The sequence below is a fragment of the Epinephelus moara genome, chromosome 10 (genome assembly GCF_006386435.1).
Source record: "Epinephelus moara isolate mb chromosome 10, YSFRI_EMoa_1.0, whole genome shotgun sequence".
Classification (NCBI taxonomy): domain Eukaryota; kingdom Metazoa; phylum Chordata; class Actinopteri; order Perciformes; family Serranidae; genus Epinephelus; species Epinephelus moara.
This window is the reverse complement of record NC_065515.1, coordinates 33304145-33323044: the sequence shown is the minus strand read 5'-3', so window position 1 is coordinate 33323044 and position 18900 is coordinate 33304145. Positions and strand designations below refer to the sequence as shown.

The following is an 18900-nucleotide window of genomic DNA, read 5'->3' as shown; positions in this document are numbered from 1 at the left end:
TGTCTGAGTATTCCTTTAAAGGCGTCTGTGTCCTCGGGGAGGATCACGTTGCAGAGTTTTTTGTGTAAATGTGCATCTATTTCAGAGCGGAGAACATCCCTCAGATGATCCCTTCCATCCCAGCATCGAACTAAACAAATCAGCCGATCAGCGTGTCTCCTCCTGTTCACTCCCTCCTAAGGCCACGGTTGCCATGGCAGCAACACGTCTGTCACTCCGGCAGCAGAGAGAGAGAAACACACAAATAAAAACAACACACAGCAATTGAAGGGTTGAACTTTTCCACCTATCTGAGGTGGAGTAGAATTTATCTGCGGTGGGACAGCATGGCTGGCAGGTGGAATTAAGCTGTCACGACAGCATGCTGTACACTTCGACTGACATGCTAAATGTGCAATCTTCTTATTTAGTTTCTACTTCATATCCACATGCGTTAAGAGGAACTATAATTACTGCTGCACTAAAATAGTGACAAGCAAGTGTCTCTTATTTAAACTTTACTAGGACAAATGCATGCAACTCCAGTCTGCCACAACCGTCCTCACAAATACCTGAAGAGAAATTCAAGTACTGAGCTCACATGTCTGCCTGATCACACAAGCAAGGGGGTTTGTTTTAATGCTTCGTAGGCAGGATGGCACACTGCCATCCTCTGCTGTGGCAGAAGCTGGGAAGTAAAGAGCTAGCAGTACATGATTTATTCAATCATACTGTGAGCAAATAATACCAGCATTATACTGTATCTGTTATTCCAACTCAGGACTGTTCACACAATATTCCAGGTCAGATACCTCCACTGCTAACGCTAAGACAAGTGAGAAAAATAGCCTAAATTAGCCACTTTTGCTGTGTCACATATTTGGAGCAGTTCGTTAACAAGTGAAAACAGAAAAAAAAGAAAAAATTGCACATTGATTTTAGATTTTATTTAAGCGTAACTGCCAGAAAAAGTGCTTTTGCAGCTACTTTGCCACTGGTTTGTTGACACTTGTGTAGTTATGCTGAGAGTTTTAATTTCTGTCAGTTTCCTGTTAGACATCCAGATAACCAAGACTCCAAATTACAACTGACTGGATGATTTTTCTGACTCTGCTGCCTGTAATTATGGTTTGAAAGTTATTATTTACAATAAAGTATTTAGTATTCAGTGAAAGTTCACTTCCAGTATTTCCTGTATTTTATGCCCTAGCAAATACTGGAGCAAACACACTTGACATCTCTTGTTTCTTTCACATGTCTCAGACACTCTTGCAGCGTATTTGTAACTTCTATTAAAAGTAACACCCATGCAACCTGTAAAAGGTGCACTGAGTTAAAGCCTAGAACACCCTACCAATCACCCCAACAGTTAAACTCCAACTAATGCGATATGCAGATCTTCAGCTCTCCATCTCTCTCCTCTGGGACAAAGAAAAAAAAATTGCAAGCGAGGAACGGTTCAAAACCTTTGGACTACAGAGGAGGTTGAGGACTGATGGATTCATAATAAACTCCTGCCTTCCCGGGAAGTTGCAGCTGGGGTACACTTCAAAATATCCCTTTCAATTCTCTTTCGTCAGTCTTTCCCTACCTTCTCCTCACATGCTCTGAGGCTAATCTTTTATCTGACAGGAGATCTGCTGGTGTGTGTTGGGGGAGAGGGGTGATTGAGAGGGTTTCAGCAATGAAAATAAAGAGAAAAAGAATGATGGAGGTATAAAGACAAGGAGAAAGTGACAGACTGCTAAGGCTGAGATCTTTTACACACCCGCCCGAGTGTGTATGTGTGTAGCAGTAGTAGTCGTTATGGTGGGGTCTGACTTTGATGGGAGCAGAGTTGCAGGGGGAATGGACTTAATTTCACAAACGGCTGCACTATGAGAGGAAGAGTGTGCGTGTGTGTGTATGTGTGTGAGTGTGTTTTAAGGGAGCATGCTCTGTTTAACAGCCTGTAATTACCCCACCACACACAAGTGTAAAAGTGAAAATGATTCAATTTTAGAAAAATGAGGGTGGGAAGGCTCGGCGAGCACTGAGAGAGAGTGACAGAGAGAGAACAAAACCAAGCGAGAGAATTAAAAGAAAAAGAGAGGAAAAAGGAAACGCACAGAAATGAATGGTGTGCATCCATCCATGGAAAAGTAAATTAGTATTAACAGGGATGATGGTATGGGGAAAAATAAGTGGACGTATAAAGAGGAAGAAAGCAAGTTCAGAAGCAAAAAAGTTAATATGCATTAATGTGTTGGCAAACTGCAGACTCAGCGTGGGCAGATATTAGCTTTAAAAAGCCATACTGGCAAAACAATCTCTCCTTAGATGTGGGCCCAGGCTGATCCGTCTGACCTGTCTGAGAAGTGGAGGGTGTGGGACGTGCCAGGGGAGCAGCAGACATGGAGAGGACAACAGGGGATAATGGAGATCCCCCTACATTTTGTGTGTTGTCCCTGACATTTAACAATTGTTGGTCTTTGGATTCATAACCATTGGTTGGACTTGGAACAACTCATTATTTTTAATTTCACAATTGTCATTGATGTGAATTGTCCCACATGTGGATGGGTAAAGTCTGGCAGCGTCTGACACATTCATTTGTGTGGTATTTTTATGTACGCTCACGTGTTTGCTCTTTTTTAAATCGACAAGATCTTCTCGAATGTTCTTTCTGTAACACTGGCCGCCTTCTTTGAATGAGTTTGTGATTTTGAGTTCTAATTCGTTTTTCTTCCGACTGTTTTTGGGTTTGGTTTTTAGTTTGCTGTCTTTTATGCAAAGCTCCATATCCTCACACATCAAATGTGCCTTCTTTTGGCCCCGCCGGGTCGAACCCTTTGGTCTGTTTAGCTGATTTTTCGGAGAGTTGAATGTCCTTTAGATGTTTGTGATGTTTGCAGCTGACAATAGCTACTGGTGATATATTCATCGACACTTTGCTTATATGTTTATTAGAGTTATAGTTATATGTTTATAACTGTACCATTTATTAGTAATATGTAGTAGGGCAATGTGCAATCTTCATTTAGTACTGGTTAATTTTCTGTTATGCAGCAGCACTCTATCTAATATGCACTAGCACTTTATAAGGGCATCGTGCAATTTAGATTTGTATTTATTTAAATCTGCGCAATATATATTTTATCTATGCAACAGCACTTTATTTACATGCACCAGCACTTTATGGTCAGCACTTTCCTCCGTTGCACACTAGCTCGAATGGTCACCTACCACTGAATGTTCTGTGTACTTGTATTGTATATGTTTTGTTTCTTTTCTTTTTTCTCTTTCTCTATTTTACCTGATGTAATATCAACCTGCCAAGGGACTAAAGATGGAAACTAGCCTACGGCTATAATCTGGCATATTTACATGTATATGTTCATTAATATGCACTGTCCCTTTTTAAATAAATAAATTGAAATTGAAATTGAAATTAGATATGGTCAGAGCAAGCAATTTTAATGTTTAGATGAAGAAAAAAAAACATATTTACAATTTTTGCCTATTGCACCTTTAATTTTCCAACTTTGAAAAAATAAAAAAGCTTACAGTTCTGCTCTAGACTTGCGAGCGCGAAGGGAAGGGGGGCCGAGAGAGCTGCTGTTCTAAAAATAACCGTCTGTGTTTGTGTACTAAGGGGAGGAGGATTGACTCCACCCCCCTAATGGCCTGCGGGGTCTTTCCTCTCATACCTTCATTCGTATACTAGTCAGTGAGGGGAACAATTCTTTATGCTGTATTAGAGTTGTGCCACGCCCAAGCAACCACACTCACTACTTGTAATTTCTAACTGCATCACACTTTTCACACACACTCACAAACTCAGTGTGCAATGACATTCAGCTTAACACAGCTCACTTGAACAGTCCATATCTATATGCTCACCACAACCACTATAATTGAATCAAATTGGGACAGAGTGAGACTTAAACCACTCTCACACTTAGACTTTATCCCTATTTCACGCCCAGAACATCAATACTTTATACAATTTATCCCTTTTTCAGTTGAACTGGATAGCAAATATTTAAGGCACAGGCATCTTTGTGTAGCACAACTTTATACGTTTTGACTTAACAAGTTTTTAAACATGCATTCAAACACAGTTTAACAGCTAAAACACAGCAACTGAACTATCAGAGACTTGATAGGAAAGGGTTAAGGCACTGCTGGAAGCTGCATCAAGCTTGGCAAGTGTGCGGTTTCATGCATCCGTCAGCTGCACACACTCACACACACACAACAATTCCACACGTAGACGACTCAAACACCTTTAAAGAACACAGCCAGTCCATCAGTGGTCAAAGTCAGTCCGCTGGGTATCTTCTCAGGTAGATTATCAGATATGAAATTTCTTTCTTTCACTTTTGTTCTGTTTAGAAGGAGATACTGACTCGGGCCGTGCTTATGTGTATATACTCGTCCACCCTGGCTTCCACTACTCCTTTTGCCAGTCGTGGCTCATATGGGGGAACCCTGAAAAGGTTGGAGTTCCCTCATAAATCTCTTTCAATATTAACAATTAAATTCATGAGCCTACTGGACTATTTGACAGTTAACAGTTTTGTTTATCCTGTAAGGTTCCCCTCGTCTCTGTGAGAATCATGTAGTTGTGAAAATATTCTAATGCATCGATTAATTTTGCCCTTCTAGAGACTGAAATAACTCTTGGGAGTCACACGGTCAGTGCAGTTGTAACCTTTGTGTTTTCTTACAGTCTGGTCACCTGCCATCCAACTGCTTCTCCTTTATAGTGATCTTCATCACATATAACCATAATAGATAAGCCTGAAATCTGTCGGGTATTCACCTTTCAGAGCTTTTAAAAGGAGTGCCTAGGACAACAGATTTAACATGAGCGGACTCTTACCGGTTTTTCTGACCTTTCAGACCAGTGTTGTCTCTCACACGTGTTGAGATCATAAATGGTTATGAAAAATTAGTACACGAAAAACGTTTTTTTTAAGGGGGAACAGGGTGATACTAATTCTTGATTAACTGTGATAGACTGTGAATATGACAAGAAATGGTGTGAGACCGGGTTTGACAACAGGTCAGTAGCTTACGTGCTCCGTTCTATTAAAACGGCGCGTTCGTTAAGGGGGTCTCTCTAGTACCGGGCCATCACATCACAGCATCTGTGGTGAGAGGACACGGAATTGTTTGCGCTTTTACGCACTGGTCAGTGGTGAAGTGGCGCACATGACTCATGCTACGGACAGACGGACGAGCCACGTATCTCGGTGCCGCTTAAAAACAGGTAATACATCTGGCTACATCTTTCCCACATCAAATATCCATGATCGCCTAGACCTGTGTGCGTAAAAGCGCACACAATTCCGTGTCCTCTCACCGCGGATGCTGTGATTTGATGGCCGGTACTCATTGTAGCCCACTCTTGTAAGACACAACAACAATAATAATAATAATAATAATAATAATAATAATAATAATAATAGTAATATTAAGTTACTGTGGACCTATATGCCATGCGTTTTAATAAAATTACCAGAGGAGTTCGCTGAAAAACAGGTAATGTCAGCCTGAATTACTCACGTGCGTCCCCGGTGAAAATCGCTGACATGCTTGGAAAATACGGCTTCTACAGGCTCACCATAGCTTAATGTCAGGACTCAGGGACCAGAATTCGGAATGGCGGACCGTCGAAATGGCGATATTTCAGAGTGGCGGCCTGTAACCGTTAAATGGCCCGTTCGGTTGGTATTCCGATAACTGGGGTTTTACTGGTATAATGCAACAGCGCTGCCCAACGGTGAAACCCGTGTACATGTTTACACGAAAAAAATTACCCACTCTAAACGTTTAGAGATTTTTGTACACAAACTCACCCTTAATTCTAAGGTAATGAAACACGATGACTCTTATTTTCAGGTGATTATACACTAAAGAGAACTCTTAATATATTATATTATATTATATTATATTAAATTTCTGCCAACATATACCCCTAAATCATAAACACTGGACCTTTAAGGGAAGCACACACTGCACTGGTGGCCTTAACGAATGTCCAAATGTCTGCACCTGTTTTCTGCGTAACACACCGACAGTGTCTTTGAACACATGCTATCACAACTGATGTTCCACAAGGCCTCTGAAAAATTTCTTGCATTTAATTCATTCAGCTCTTGTTCAAGAAGTTTGCTACAAAAGACAAATGTGAAATCTGCAGTAGAAAAGTGTGCAGAAGCTTTCTTAAACGTCTGAAGAAGAGTGCAGGCATAAACCTGCACTGTGCTCTGTAAGCCTGTTGAACACCAGATTGGAAATCACAGCTTGATGAATGTCATTTTTATGTACACACACCCACACACACGTATACGTTGATAGTTAAGTTGTAATGATACCTTCCCGCTCTCAGTGAGAGGTGTGAAAACGAGACAGATAGATGATTTTAATGAGATCATCAACATCTCGGAGAGGGGGAACTGCTAACACACATATACTGAGCACCACTCCAGGAAGCCGACAGGAGAGGGAGAAAGGTGGAGGGGAAGCATACTGTGACAAAAAGGAAGACAGGTGAGAGTGCAAAAAGACACACACACACACACACACACACACACACACACACACACACACACACACACAGGTAATACTGTATTTCTAAATGCTCCAGGGCTGGGTTGGCTCTGCTCACCACCCGCAGTGCCACAGATAGAAAACAACGTGGAGGTAAAGAAAGGAAAAAACAAACACACACAAGAGAAAATCAAGAGGCGGGAAAGGAAAAGAACATTTTCTGCAGGTACCAAGGACCTCCAGGGGTGAGTGACAGAAACAGAGGGAAATATAATAATGATGCACAGAATAGAAAGCAAGTGAGCAAAATAGCTCAAATCCCTATCGATACCCTTACAGCAGCTACAAATGGTTCGGCAAACTTTTTGCGCATTCACAAGTGTGGAGTTTGGATCAAACCTCTAATTTTACAACACCTGGGAAAATCAGGTTATGATGTTTTTCTTTTGTTCAACAGTCCCCAGAGACGCACAAATTGCAATTCTTGAAGAATCCGAGGACAAATCATAGTGACTTGATGTGAAAACAAAAGGGAAAACATTTCTAAACACTTCTTAGAAATACCAGCTGGAAATGATGAAAGACGAGATGACAAACAAAACTGAATTCTAGCATTATCCATAAAGTGTTTGTATCTAAAGGTCAAAACCCAATTTGAAAACAAAAGAATGTCAAGCACGATCAAATATCTCAAACGTTTATTACCAAATAAGGAGCCCTCGGATGGTGAAACAATCAGTGGGAAACCTCAGTGGTGTGCTCAAAGTAACACTAATAAACAGCATTACAGTCTACAGCAGAGACTGAGTAGTATCTAAAGCTTGCTGCTCCTGAAAAAAACAAGAATCCAAAAACTATGAATGATGTAGTTGGCCTTAAGTTTTGATGTTTAACACCCAATAAAACCTTCCCACGTTCTAGCCCCGGTCTGTCATGAGCGCTTTGGACTGCTTCACTAAGACAAATGGGTAAAAGACCGCTCATGTATACTTCAGAGCAGATCAAACAGCAGTGAAATAGAAAGAACATGTGCTGCAGGGACAGAAGCTTCCACTTGGACTAGCAACTTTGATGGGGGATAGTGCTGCACACAAACACTGTCATACACCTTATACCCCCGGAAAATTTCAGGAAGGTATTAAGGAAGGCAAAAATAGATACAGCCCAAACCTAATTTTGATAACAGACCGCATATTTAGAGCCATTTCAAACAAAAATACCGACACTCTTAGATTCCAGCTTCTCCAACACAAATATTTGCTAGCTTCTTCAGTCTTCTACCACTGTAAACCTTAGCTTTCTGGGTTTTGGACTCTCAGTCGGGTAAAACACGATATTTGAAGACCATACCGTAGACTCTAGTAATCTGTTAAAAGGCTGTTTTGACGATTACCTGACATTTTCTGGATCCAACAGTGAATAGATTTATTAAAACACTAAGTAACAGCTCTGACTCATTGGACCAACCAGTCATAATAAGCTGGTATTAATTACAAATAACTCTGCCTGCAGTTCTTAAAATTAAACCATGTAAAACTTCAAATACATAAAGCAAATAAACAACCTTCACTCAGACACTGTTTTCTCTGCCTGACTTATCAGGCTGCTCTATCTGCACCACACAGGCAGATTATGTTCCTGCTAGGTTCCACATGGTCTTTAGATGGTGCCGTTAACCACCGTAGGAGTTTAGATACTATCAGGCAGGCAGCGTCTTCCTGCTGTTGGTGTGCCCACAGTGCAAGCCAACACTGTCAGCTGCTGTTTGTCACACAGCTTCCCATCCAACCAGTTTTGTGGTTTTTGCAATCATAAAACCGGTTGGAGTCTGTAACCAAGCCTACAGTGGCACTACTTTTGTAAAACTGATGTAAAAATGTCTGCTTTGCGATGAGTCACACACAGATAATCAGTGATTAGATTCAATCAGTAATCAGAAATAAGCCTAAAAAGCCAAATCAGAGCACAGACAAAGGTGGCTTTAGATGTGCTGAGGCCTCAACTGAGTTATCTATGCAGCATGAAATTGTGGCAGAACTCTGCTGCTGACATCTAAAGTATAACCTCCATTATGTTGTATAATTTGAGTTATATGATAATAAAAAATAAGCCACTGACCAGGACTTTGGCTGTCCAAAGTGCAGGTAGTTGATGCTGTAGAGGTCCATGTCCTCAGTGTGCCAAGCAAATGTGGTCTTCCACATGCCAAAGTACAGGTAGGGAGTGTTGACACCCTCGATGACAATGCCACACTCCTGCTCCACCATATCCAGCAGCGTATTGAGATGGCCGATGTTCCACTCTTGAATGTCCTGAACAGAGACAAAAGGCTTTTTTTAGATTAGCATGTACAGAACTGTTAGCACACCACACTCACAGTGGTTCTCTAAGTCTATTTGTGACCACCTGATGGTGCTGTACTCAAACAAAAATGTAACTGCTGGCTCCCTGACCTCATATCTGGTCACCATGGTAAAACTTTTTTAATGCAGAGAACAAATCATGAAACACAATCTTAAAACTAGCTTTCTCATATTAAGAACATACGCTGTCATTAAAAATAGTTGAACTACTGGCACATAGTGCCAAAAGTCTTTTTTTTGTCCTCAAATCACTGAATAATAGTCCTGACTAATAACTCTACCAAGCAAAATAAGCAGGGTTAGAAAAAGCAGCCCAAGCACTCACACACTTCTTGGGAACACACACAACCCTCACCTCATCATAGATGGAACCACTGACATCGGCACCATAAATGGGTGACACAAATGTCAGGTTCTTCCAGTACTTCCTCTCTAGGTCGTCAAAGTCTTTGTGCCGAGGTGTGCAGTACCTGAAAACAGCACAGGAGTCATAATGTGAGCGGTGAGTGGGGTGATGGCCCTTCAGCTGAACCTTCATTTTGATAAGCATCCAGCACTATGAGCAGTCAGTCTTAATAGCAAAAGTGGAAAATATCAGTGTTATCATATGCAACATATTGACTATTATTAGTGTTTTACATGCCCATTCCTTTGCTAAATCCTCAGTAAATATAGATATGGTTTTACTATCTTCTTTATTCAATTTAATTTAAGCATTTCTGACCACTAGAGGGCAGAAAAGACACCACAACAGACCTACAGCAACAAGACTATACAAAGTACTTGTTCCTTTCTGTTAATCTTTTTCATGTTGTGTTGGTTTTTAACTTCTAATCAGCAGATTAAAATTGTTTTTAACACTGATCAACAGAAAAAGAATCCAAAAAAAATCTCCTTTAAGACAACACCATTTTCCAAAGGTGAATTATTTATCTCAGCAGCAGCTATATACAACTGTGTAAAAGGTACCAAGTGTTGGCATCACTCAGTTACAATTCAAGCAGAAAACAAACCATTTGTTACGTGCTTGAGGAGTGTCATGCTCATCATAGATCAATCACTGTTGGGGATGTTGGTTAACCATTTGCATGACTGTTTGGATAAGTGGTACAAGCTATTCCTTTTTTATTTTCACAGCATTCTTGATAAACCAGTGTTCTTTAAAGTGAACAACGTGTGAGAACATGAATCTACAACAACACTGCTTGGAGGAAAAAAGTCATGTGGAAGCCTCTCATCATCAGGCTCTATCCCTTTTAAAAACATGGGGCACTATTTAAATAATCTATAGCTTATGGTGTAAAGTGCATGGCGAAAGTGCATTTAGGGCATGTCCAGCCTCTTTTGCTAGTTCAGCTGTGCATAGTGTGGGTGCAAAATAAGGCACAGAGGTCAAGCGGGTTCTATTTAGGCTCTTAATTAATCATAGGCGTGTTTAACCAATCAAATTTTAATATACTATTGCCTTTAAAAGCAAGTACCAGCACCTGCACCTGATGCACTGCTATTTATATACATGGCAGACTTTTCTGCTGAGAGTAATTTAAGAAGAGAAGTCATGTCACTGCAGCAAATATTGTGGGACATTCAAGCAGCAAAACTAAATGCTACACAGTTCTAGTTATAAACTAGACAGAGGAAACAACTAAACATTTAGCTTCTGAAATAATCAATGAAGTTATACTGCTTGTCGTACAGATGCACAGCTTCTCTCTTAATGGAAAGTCTGCAGCAGAAAGCGGCACTGAAGTTCTGCTCTCTGCTAAATTCACATTTTAAATAATGTAATAAATATTTCCCTCATTAATGATGTATTATTACACACGCAACCTATCCGCGTATCCCTGTGTGTGTAACAAGCACAGTGTTTTGGGAGCCCGCCTATGTAAGCGCATCTTACAATCTCAATAACGCGCCCTTTAAATACCATGTCTTTCGACCAGGTTTTCATTGGTCAATGGTGCAATTGCTTTCTGGTGCCTCAAAATAGCAATACGCCACACCTAATTTTAAGACCTACGTACCCTACTACCCTGCTACTTCCACAGCATAGCCACTTTGCGCCAGGTGTAAGATAGAGCCCATGATGACAATGTCTCCAAATATAAAAGAGCAACCACATAAGGTCTCTGGACTGGGAACCAACTTACTTTTTACTGTTGGCGAGCTTGCGGTACTCGCTCACAGTCATGGACTTCTTCTGGATGTTGTACTGGGTGAAGAGACCCGACTGTCCGGTCACCACCTGCATGATGGGAGCTGGAATCACCATGTCTTCAATGGTGTCATAGGACCTTCGCGGCTTCCAGCCCTCTGGGGGAATCACCTGGTGAAGATTGTTAGCGTTTATATTTACATTCAGAAAGTTGACATTGATCTTGAGGGTTTCACAATGACCTGCAGCCACATGCAACTTATTCTTAACACTCAACAGCCCATCTGAATCTTAGTTGAATAGTTTGTCCTCACCTTTGCCAGGCCAGCACGGTGAGCTCCTTGACTCTCCATGTAGACGATGTATTTAGCGAAGTCCTTGAACTCCTCCATGGTGGGGTGGAAGGTCATGATTTTACAGCTGGGGTTATTGGCGCTGGCTGGCGGCAGAGGGGCCGGAGGTTGCTCAACCTTTGGGGCAACGTCTGGGGCCACATCTGGGTTTGTGGGCAGAGCCGGGGAAAGATCTGGAGCAGCATCATTTTCAGAAGAAGTTGCTGTTGGGCCTATGATTTCACCATTTGCCGGCTCCTGGGTGGCAGTCTGGTCTTGTGCTGCACTGGGGCTGAGAGCAGGATTAGAGGCCGGGGCAGGGTCAGGGGGCGAGGCTGGGGCAGGCCGAGGAGCTGGCACCGTGTCGATGGGCATGTCGGTAGCCATGGGTCTTTTAAGGGTTGCAGGTAAACCTGGAGGGGAGAGCATTGGCAATGAGGACATATTTAGTCTATTTCAGTTACTTTCAAACTGCCAGCACCTTTTTGCAAACATACATTATACACTATACATGTCAAAGAATACATACCCCTTACAGTTAAATTAGGGAGGTAAAAAACTACTGTGAGAAATGAAACCTTAAATTTCCATCTGTGCTTCCAATAGCTACACCAATAGCTGTTGGTAATACACTGACTATGGATAAGTACCTCATACAAATCCACCCAAAAATTCTTCACTTTTCCTTTAACTGACAACTGAATATAATATATATATTATATAGAACAGCAATTACTAAAAAATAATAAAGATATTTGCCTAGGTCCAGACCTTGGAACACTCCCACTCCCACCACTGAGTTCGAGTTTACTGATTCGCTCAACATTGGTACATAGAACAGCTATTTCTATGTTGAAATAAAAACACGACTAATGAGCGCCCCTAAGGCACTACAGATTAGCCAGTCAGCACCACAGTCAGGAATAACACCGATGCTGTCAACCAACTGTTGTCCACTGCGCTGGAACCAATGAGGAGTAACAATGGCAATATAGAGAAGATAGACCCTGCCCTTGAGACTGCTCTAAATCGAGGTGTCTTTTCAATATTGCCCAACATTGTAATTTTTCCTCACTCAGCTACTCTCTTAAAACCCAGGCAAAACCAGTATGTTGGCAGGGCTACGCATCAGTGTGGATATAAATTAAGTTAGTCTAATACTAGGCAGGGCATTATGAGTCCTCATTGTAATTTGAGTGTATTTATGCCTTGTGTTACATTATAGGCTACTCAACTTGTGATGTAGGCTATAGAAAATTAATGGAGGGTATCTGTAATATACAAAAATTTCCCTTAATAGCGACTTTTTCCTTAAATACTACTGGTTCTGTGGTGTCTGCATTACAAATCTAAGCCCACAGTGCATCATAGGAGCATCAGTGGACATGAGTCAAAATCAGGCGCATCAATTATCACTTTGATGCGTTTGGGCCATAAAGATATCTGATAGGGATAGACCGATATGGATTTTTTAGGGCCGATGCCGATACCGATTTTTTTCCATCACCCTTAGAGGATGACCGATTATGGACTGCCGATTTTCTTGAGCCGATATTTGGGGCCGATACTGCTTTTGCTCCCTCAATTTACGTCAAAAAAATGACACAATGATAACAAATATTACAGGTCTCAAGTTTAAAATAAGAAACATTTATTGAACAGTAAAAAATACTAAAACAAGATGGAAAGTTGAGGTAGAACAGGTACAATATTATTATTATTATTATACATTCAAATAAAAAAAGAGTTCAGTGCTCTTAAATCTTCCAGTAATGTCTTTATAAAATAAACAAATATTTGAGCTGAAGCATAAATAAAACAACAACTACTGTACACAGTAGGATTCGCTGCATGTGCGCTGCAGGGTCTTCCGGCAACACAGAGCTGCCCGTGGATGCCTGTCTGTAAATCATGCCAGGGAAAAATAAATCCGCGAACCCACGCGCGTATCGGCCGATGCTGATACAAGTAAAAAAACTCAAATATCAGCCCGATATATCAGCCGGCCGATGTATCGGTCTATCCTTAATATCTGATTGCACCAGAAACATTTTTGTCATATGTCGAAGAGGTGTAAATGCACCTGTTGCTTCAAGCTGCATTTAACTTTTACTAATGCATATTGTTATGTTTTTGTATTATGAATTATTGTTATACAATACCAATAATCATAGGATGGTTAGCTCCAACTATTTTTTTGTCCTCAAGTCCCCAAACTTTTTTTTGCTTGATATTCAAACAGAATTGTGAACTCGAAACACTCTAGTCTACACGTTTCTAGTCAACTCTGTGGAGAGGGCGGATTCTAAGAACTGGACTTAGGGGCTGTACACATGCCACATTTTTTTGCGCCCTCAAATTCATTGTCAAGGTTGCCGTATGGCAGGCGCGCTCAAATACCAGAGTGACACAGTTCCCGAGCACCTATTTTTAAGGACACAACGGCTGTGCGCTAAGATAAAGCGTGCATCATATGTAGAGATGTACTGATACCACTTTTTCCTTCCCGATACCGATTCCAATCCCTGAACCTTAGGTATCTGCCAATACTGAGTACTGATCCGATACCAGCGCGTAAAATAAAAATGGATGGGATATGATTGTTGTATGTCTCAACTCCTAACACTCTATGTAAAATATTAAGAAATGAATACATAATAGTAGAATGAATGCCATAAAACTTTTTTTAGTATTATTATCCAGTGTTGACACAGATCAAGACACAGGTTAAAGTGCAGCCACACAATTTGGTAAAAAAAGACATTTTAAAGGCTACAGTAGAATGCTTTTTAAATTCCGCTCCATTTCCATTTCGTTTGCCTGCAGCGTGCATATGCGTAATGACGTGAGGCATTACGTGGTATCGGATTGGTCATAGGCTGTACTCGCCGATACCCGATACCGCATTTTAGGCAGTATCAGAGGCATTTCCGATACTGGTATCGGTATCGGTACAACTCTAATCGTATGTCATGTGACAAAGAACAACCAGTAACAGATGACAGATATCTTTTCCTTCTATAAATTTCAGTCTGTAATAGGGCTGCAACTAACGATTATTTTCATTTTCGACAAATCTGTCGATTATTTCTTCAATTAGTCGACTAATCGTTCTATCGAATAATGTGTTAAAATGTTGAAAAATGTCAGTCTGTCTCTCCCAAACCCCAAAATTATGTCATCTAATATCTTGTTTCGTATTCACTTCAATAAGAGTATTTTGGGGTACTTTTATAGTACTTTTCTATGAAAAATGACTCAAACCGATTAGTCGACTACTAAAATAGTCACCGACTATTTCAATAGTCGATTAGTCATTGATTAATCGACTAATTGTTGCAGCCCTAGTCTGTAATAAATATGGAAAAGTTGATTATTTTGGTGCAGGGCTGCAAGAGCTTTTTTATCTGTCCACTGGCACCTGGAGGAAGATCAGCTCTGCAGGTGAATAGGCTATGATATGGTGCTTGTTAAGGTTACTTAGCAACCTTAGACGCAACCTACCACCACGCTCTTGAAGGCTGGCTCAAAAAAGTCGCAGAAGTAGCGCCCAGTGCCCAACCTCGCATTTCCCAGGCAGTTAAAGATGCGGCACATGTACAGCCCCTTAGCCATTAAAAATAGAGAAAGTTAAGCTTAGCCAAATTAACTCCTAGTTAATAAACTACTAACAGGTAGTTAGTAGTTTAAAAAAAATACAGACAAACCGCCATTCTCTCTGGTTTACTGCTGCGTGACTGATGTATGCTTGAATATTTTAATGGCATTGTTTTGTAGGTAGGCCTATTTGGGTTTTTTTTTTTCATTTTTTCATTTAAGCAAACAGCTAACAAATTGTTTTCTCTCACCTCACTTGTAACTGCTGCTCTCCCCCTCTCCTTCTCTCTGTCACCCACAGAATCTCTCCCTTTATCTCACTCTTTTAGCAGGGGGGCTTTTACTTAACTTTGTTTTACAGAACATGTCCACCCCTAATCCTAATATTGATACTACTGGCAACTTGTGCTTGCTTACTGTGTAAATGAGAGTTTACACAGACTAGAGCTGCCCTGAGGCTTGTGTTTGACAAACCAGCAACCCCAGGTACAGCAAACCCCAGCAGCTCCAAGGACACCTGTGAGAGCTACCTGTAAAGCGCAGACTTCTCTCGGGCATAAATCTAGAGCTATAACAATTGGTTGGTCGATCTTTTATTCTAACAAAAAAAAAATTCCTCGATTTTTCATTAAAGCAAACTGAAAATCTTTGGATTTTGGTCTGTTGATGTGATTAACTTGATACACTGGGCTCTGGGAACTTGTGACAGGTGTTTACACTACACTCTAATCTTGGGTTGATTTCCTGTTTTGCCAGTCCAGTGTGGTGTGAGAACTAACAACGGTTTGAATTTATGCAAACCACCACCATGAAGATCAAGTTTCAGTAGAGGTGGGAGGGAGGACCAGCAGCACACGTTATGTTTGTTTACTAGAAGGTTCATGTATTTTTGGGGGTGACCAGAGCAGACACCTCAGAGGAAAGGTGTGTTCGTAAAACCATTCTGCTGCTCTAGAGATAACAGAGCTGTTTTCCATTTCTACATGAATTAACAAACAGTTAAGTTAATCACACATTCACTGCTCTGTCTCCCTAAACAGGGTGCCCAGAGTACCTTCTGCTGCTCCCAAAGTGTGGTGCTCTGAATAACTGATTGGTACATTTCTGAAGCGCTCTGAATTTACGAACGGTTCAGTTTGTGCCACATTGTGCTGCAGCACTTGAAAAGACTATTTCTGAATGTAACCTTAGTCTCTCAAGAAAACTTAAACTTGCACCAATATGACAGCATTTTGGACTTGTAGTCAATGAAACAGATGTCCCAACTTACCATGGGCAACACTGTGCACCGCTCAGAGCTGAACTTTTGTCAGATGGATGCCCCGTTTCTGTTTATTCCAGTCACGCCCAGTGAAATAACGAGAACGGGTGGAGAACGTCAGAGAGCTGTACGTTTCTGGTAAAGTAAATGACCATCACTAATAACAACCTAGGCTAAGGCTACCTGCTGTTGGCTATATTGTTTGTCATTTCCAGTAAATACCAAAATGCTTAATGCTCGTGTGTTTTTTGTTTAAAATATAACGCTACAAACACACAAATCAGCAAGTAGGCTAATCACCCATTCTTTAAGCGGTTACGTCTCCAGTATGATCCTGATTGCAAAGTAGATATTTAGCTGGTTTGTCTACATGATGTAATGAAGTGCGTATATATAATGGATTCAGTGTGGACAGAGGTCTGATGTTAAGTGATGTGATAGTCAGACGCTTGCTTACTGTTGGGACACAGTATTGTGGGAGGAGTTGCTCAGTCACATGCAATACCTTAGTGGTAAAATATGGTATACCAGTCTGCCATTAGACTTAACGGAGCTATATGTAAGAAATCTAAAGCAAAGTCGTAAAATCCTCCTAATATGTCACAGAGACTCAGGAATAATGTTCATATAACATACTGATCTCACCGACAACAATAGTACAGCCAGAATATTCACATTTAAAAAACATTTTTACGGTCTGCAAATCATGTTTATGTTTTGAATTTGTGTTTTGGCCTGTTGCGCCACCCACCGCCGTCTACCAGTCACACAGTCAGTAGAGTCTCAGCATCAGTTACAGTTACGACTGAGCTACAGCAGCACGGCAAGCAGCATTAGCAATGTCCCGGTACATAGCATTAGCAGCCGGCGCCTCCTCAGCTGTATCCCGGCAGCAGCGTTAGCAGCAGAGAAGCCGGACTTGCTCAAACGGTCCGCTGGAAAACCGAAGATCAAGGACGCGGCAACGCAGCCCTGCCACGGCAGCCGCCCGTGGGCAAACAAATCAGTCTCCAGCGTGCCGCTGTCCAGCAACCAAGAAACTGTAGGGGACGGGGGGGCGGACACGACTCGCGGCAGTATTTTGAATTTGAGTGCAGTAACCGTTTTGGCCATATTCTTACATACAGCGCCTTTAATATCAAACCGGTTTGAACATTTTTACACTGACCCCACCCTGCTACCTTCTGACCGTTTGTAGACTTAACAATTAGGCTAACTGCAATAAATAAGGTGATCCATTTTAACACCTGTGGTTCTCTGTTTGACACCAGAATCAGCAGGTTGTTTCTCTGCCTACCCTGTATGGAAACATTTGACGTGATTCACCTCTTGAATGTCTATATTTATTCAACACACAATGCATACATATTTCTTATGTTCACTCTTATTGTATTTGTTTTATTCTATGTGTACTGTAGTTATTTCTTCACACTTACAGCCTCAGCACAGTGACAATATATATTTTATTATCGTTCAAAGTTACCACTGCGCTCTGACCCTCCTGGTGCGTAGTCCAAATATATACTCAGAAAGAACAAAAATAGTTTGAGGATCACACACAGATATGTCCGTCAGCAGATAAAAAAGTTTTATCTGCTGACGGACATATCTGTGTGCGATCCTCAAACTATTTTTGTTCTTTCTGAATATATATTTTATTTAAATAGTTTTAATATCTTGAGTACTTGTGTGAAACACTGTTGCACAATACACATTTTATTTTTATTTTTAATGCACAATTTCATTGCCATTTTATTTAATTGCTTTATATTTACATATTTCTATTTCATACTCTTATTATTACTTTTTATAATTCTCTGTTCTTTACATCGGAGCATCTGCAATAAATCACAATTTCTCCTCTGAGATCAATATTGCCGAGATATTTTCTTTTTTCGTATGACACATAGATACTAGGGTCCTCATCTGGCTTCCATTCTATTTCATGAAATCAAAAATTAGTCTATAAAAAATCCCAACTTAGCCTGCTGCAGGCTCTGTTTTCTGGTTTCTGCTCAGGATAGAAAAAAAACTTGACATACCAGATTAAAAAATACAATGACTGCTGACTGTGTAAGATATGTACTCCGGACGTGCATGTAGAGCTTAATTAAGATGAGCAAATTAAAGACATTTGACAGAAATTTTCCCATCACCAAACAAGCACTGGCATACAATTAAGTTATCTGTTTGAAAATGAATGCACAGACCCTGTAAACCACATTTGTGCCATGCACAAATAACAAAAACATTTTCTCACTGACTGTCCCCAACTGCAAGAAACATGCCACTTTTAGTGTTTCATCACATTTGATAATATATTATGACAAATACATTTATTAAAAGCTTTTGACTTTAGGTTTACCATGCCAAAACAGAATTTAAAATTAAAAAAAAGTAATAAAATAGTTTGGATAGTGCCATATAGTATTTCTGACCTCAAATCAAACATACACACACAAAACAGCACATAATTACAGCCATAAAAATGGACTACGTGCAGCTTCTCGTGCCCAACCTCACACACCAGTTCATGCTACAAGCAAGGCAAATAAAGACAATTCAACAAGTCATTTGCATCAAGCAAAAACACCCAATACACCCGGAAACATGGCGTGAGCTTGAAACGACATTGGCCTCAAGCAAGATAGATATCTTTGATGAATTAAACAT

General features: G+C 40.6%; 1 protein-coding gene across 3 annotated transcripts in view; it reads right to left on the bottom strand.

Moving 5' to 3' along the window:
- kdm4b (lysine (K)-specific demethylase 4B) overlaps positions 1–18900 on the bottom strand; it is a 57799-nt gene that overhangs the window by 37905 nt on the left and 994 nt on the right. For all 3 annotated transcript variants that reach the window (XM_050055649.1, XM_050055651.1, XM_050055650.1), the window contains exons 2-5: positions 11352–11782; positions 11033–11208; positions 9238–9352; positions 8638–8831 (exon numbers count right to left, since the gene is read on the bottom strand). In XM_050055649.1, the coding sequence (XP_049911606.1) occupies positions 8638–8831; positions 9238–9352; positions 11033–11208; positions 11352–11756 (890 nt within the window). In that variant the 5' untranslated portion in view covers positions 11757–11782. The remainder of the gene's footprint in view (positions 1–8637; positions 8832–9237; positions 9353–11032; positions 11209–11351; positions 11783–18900) is intronic.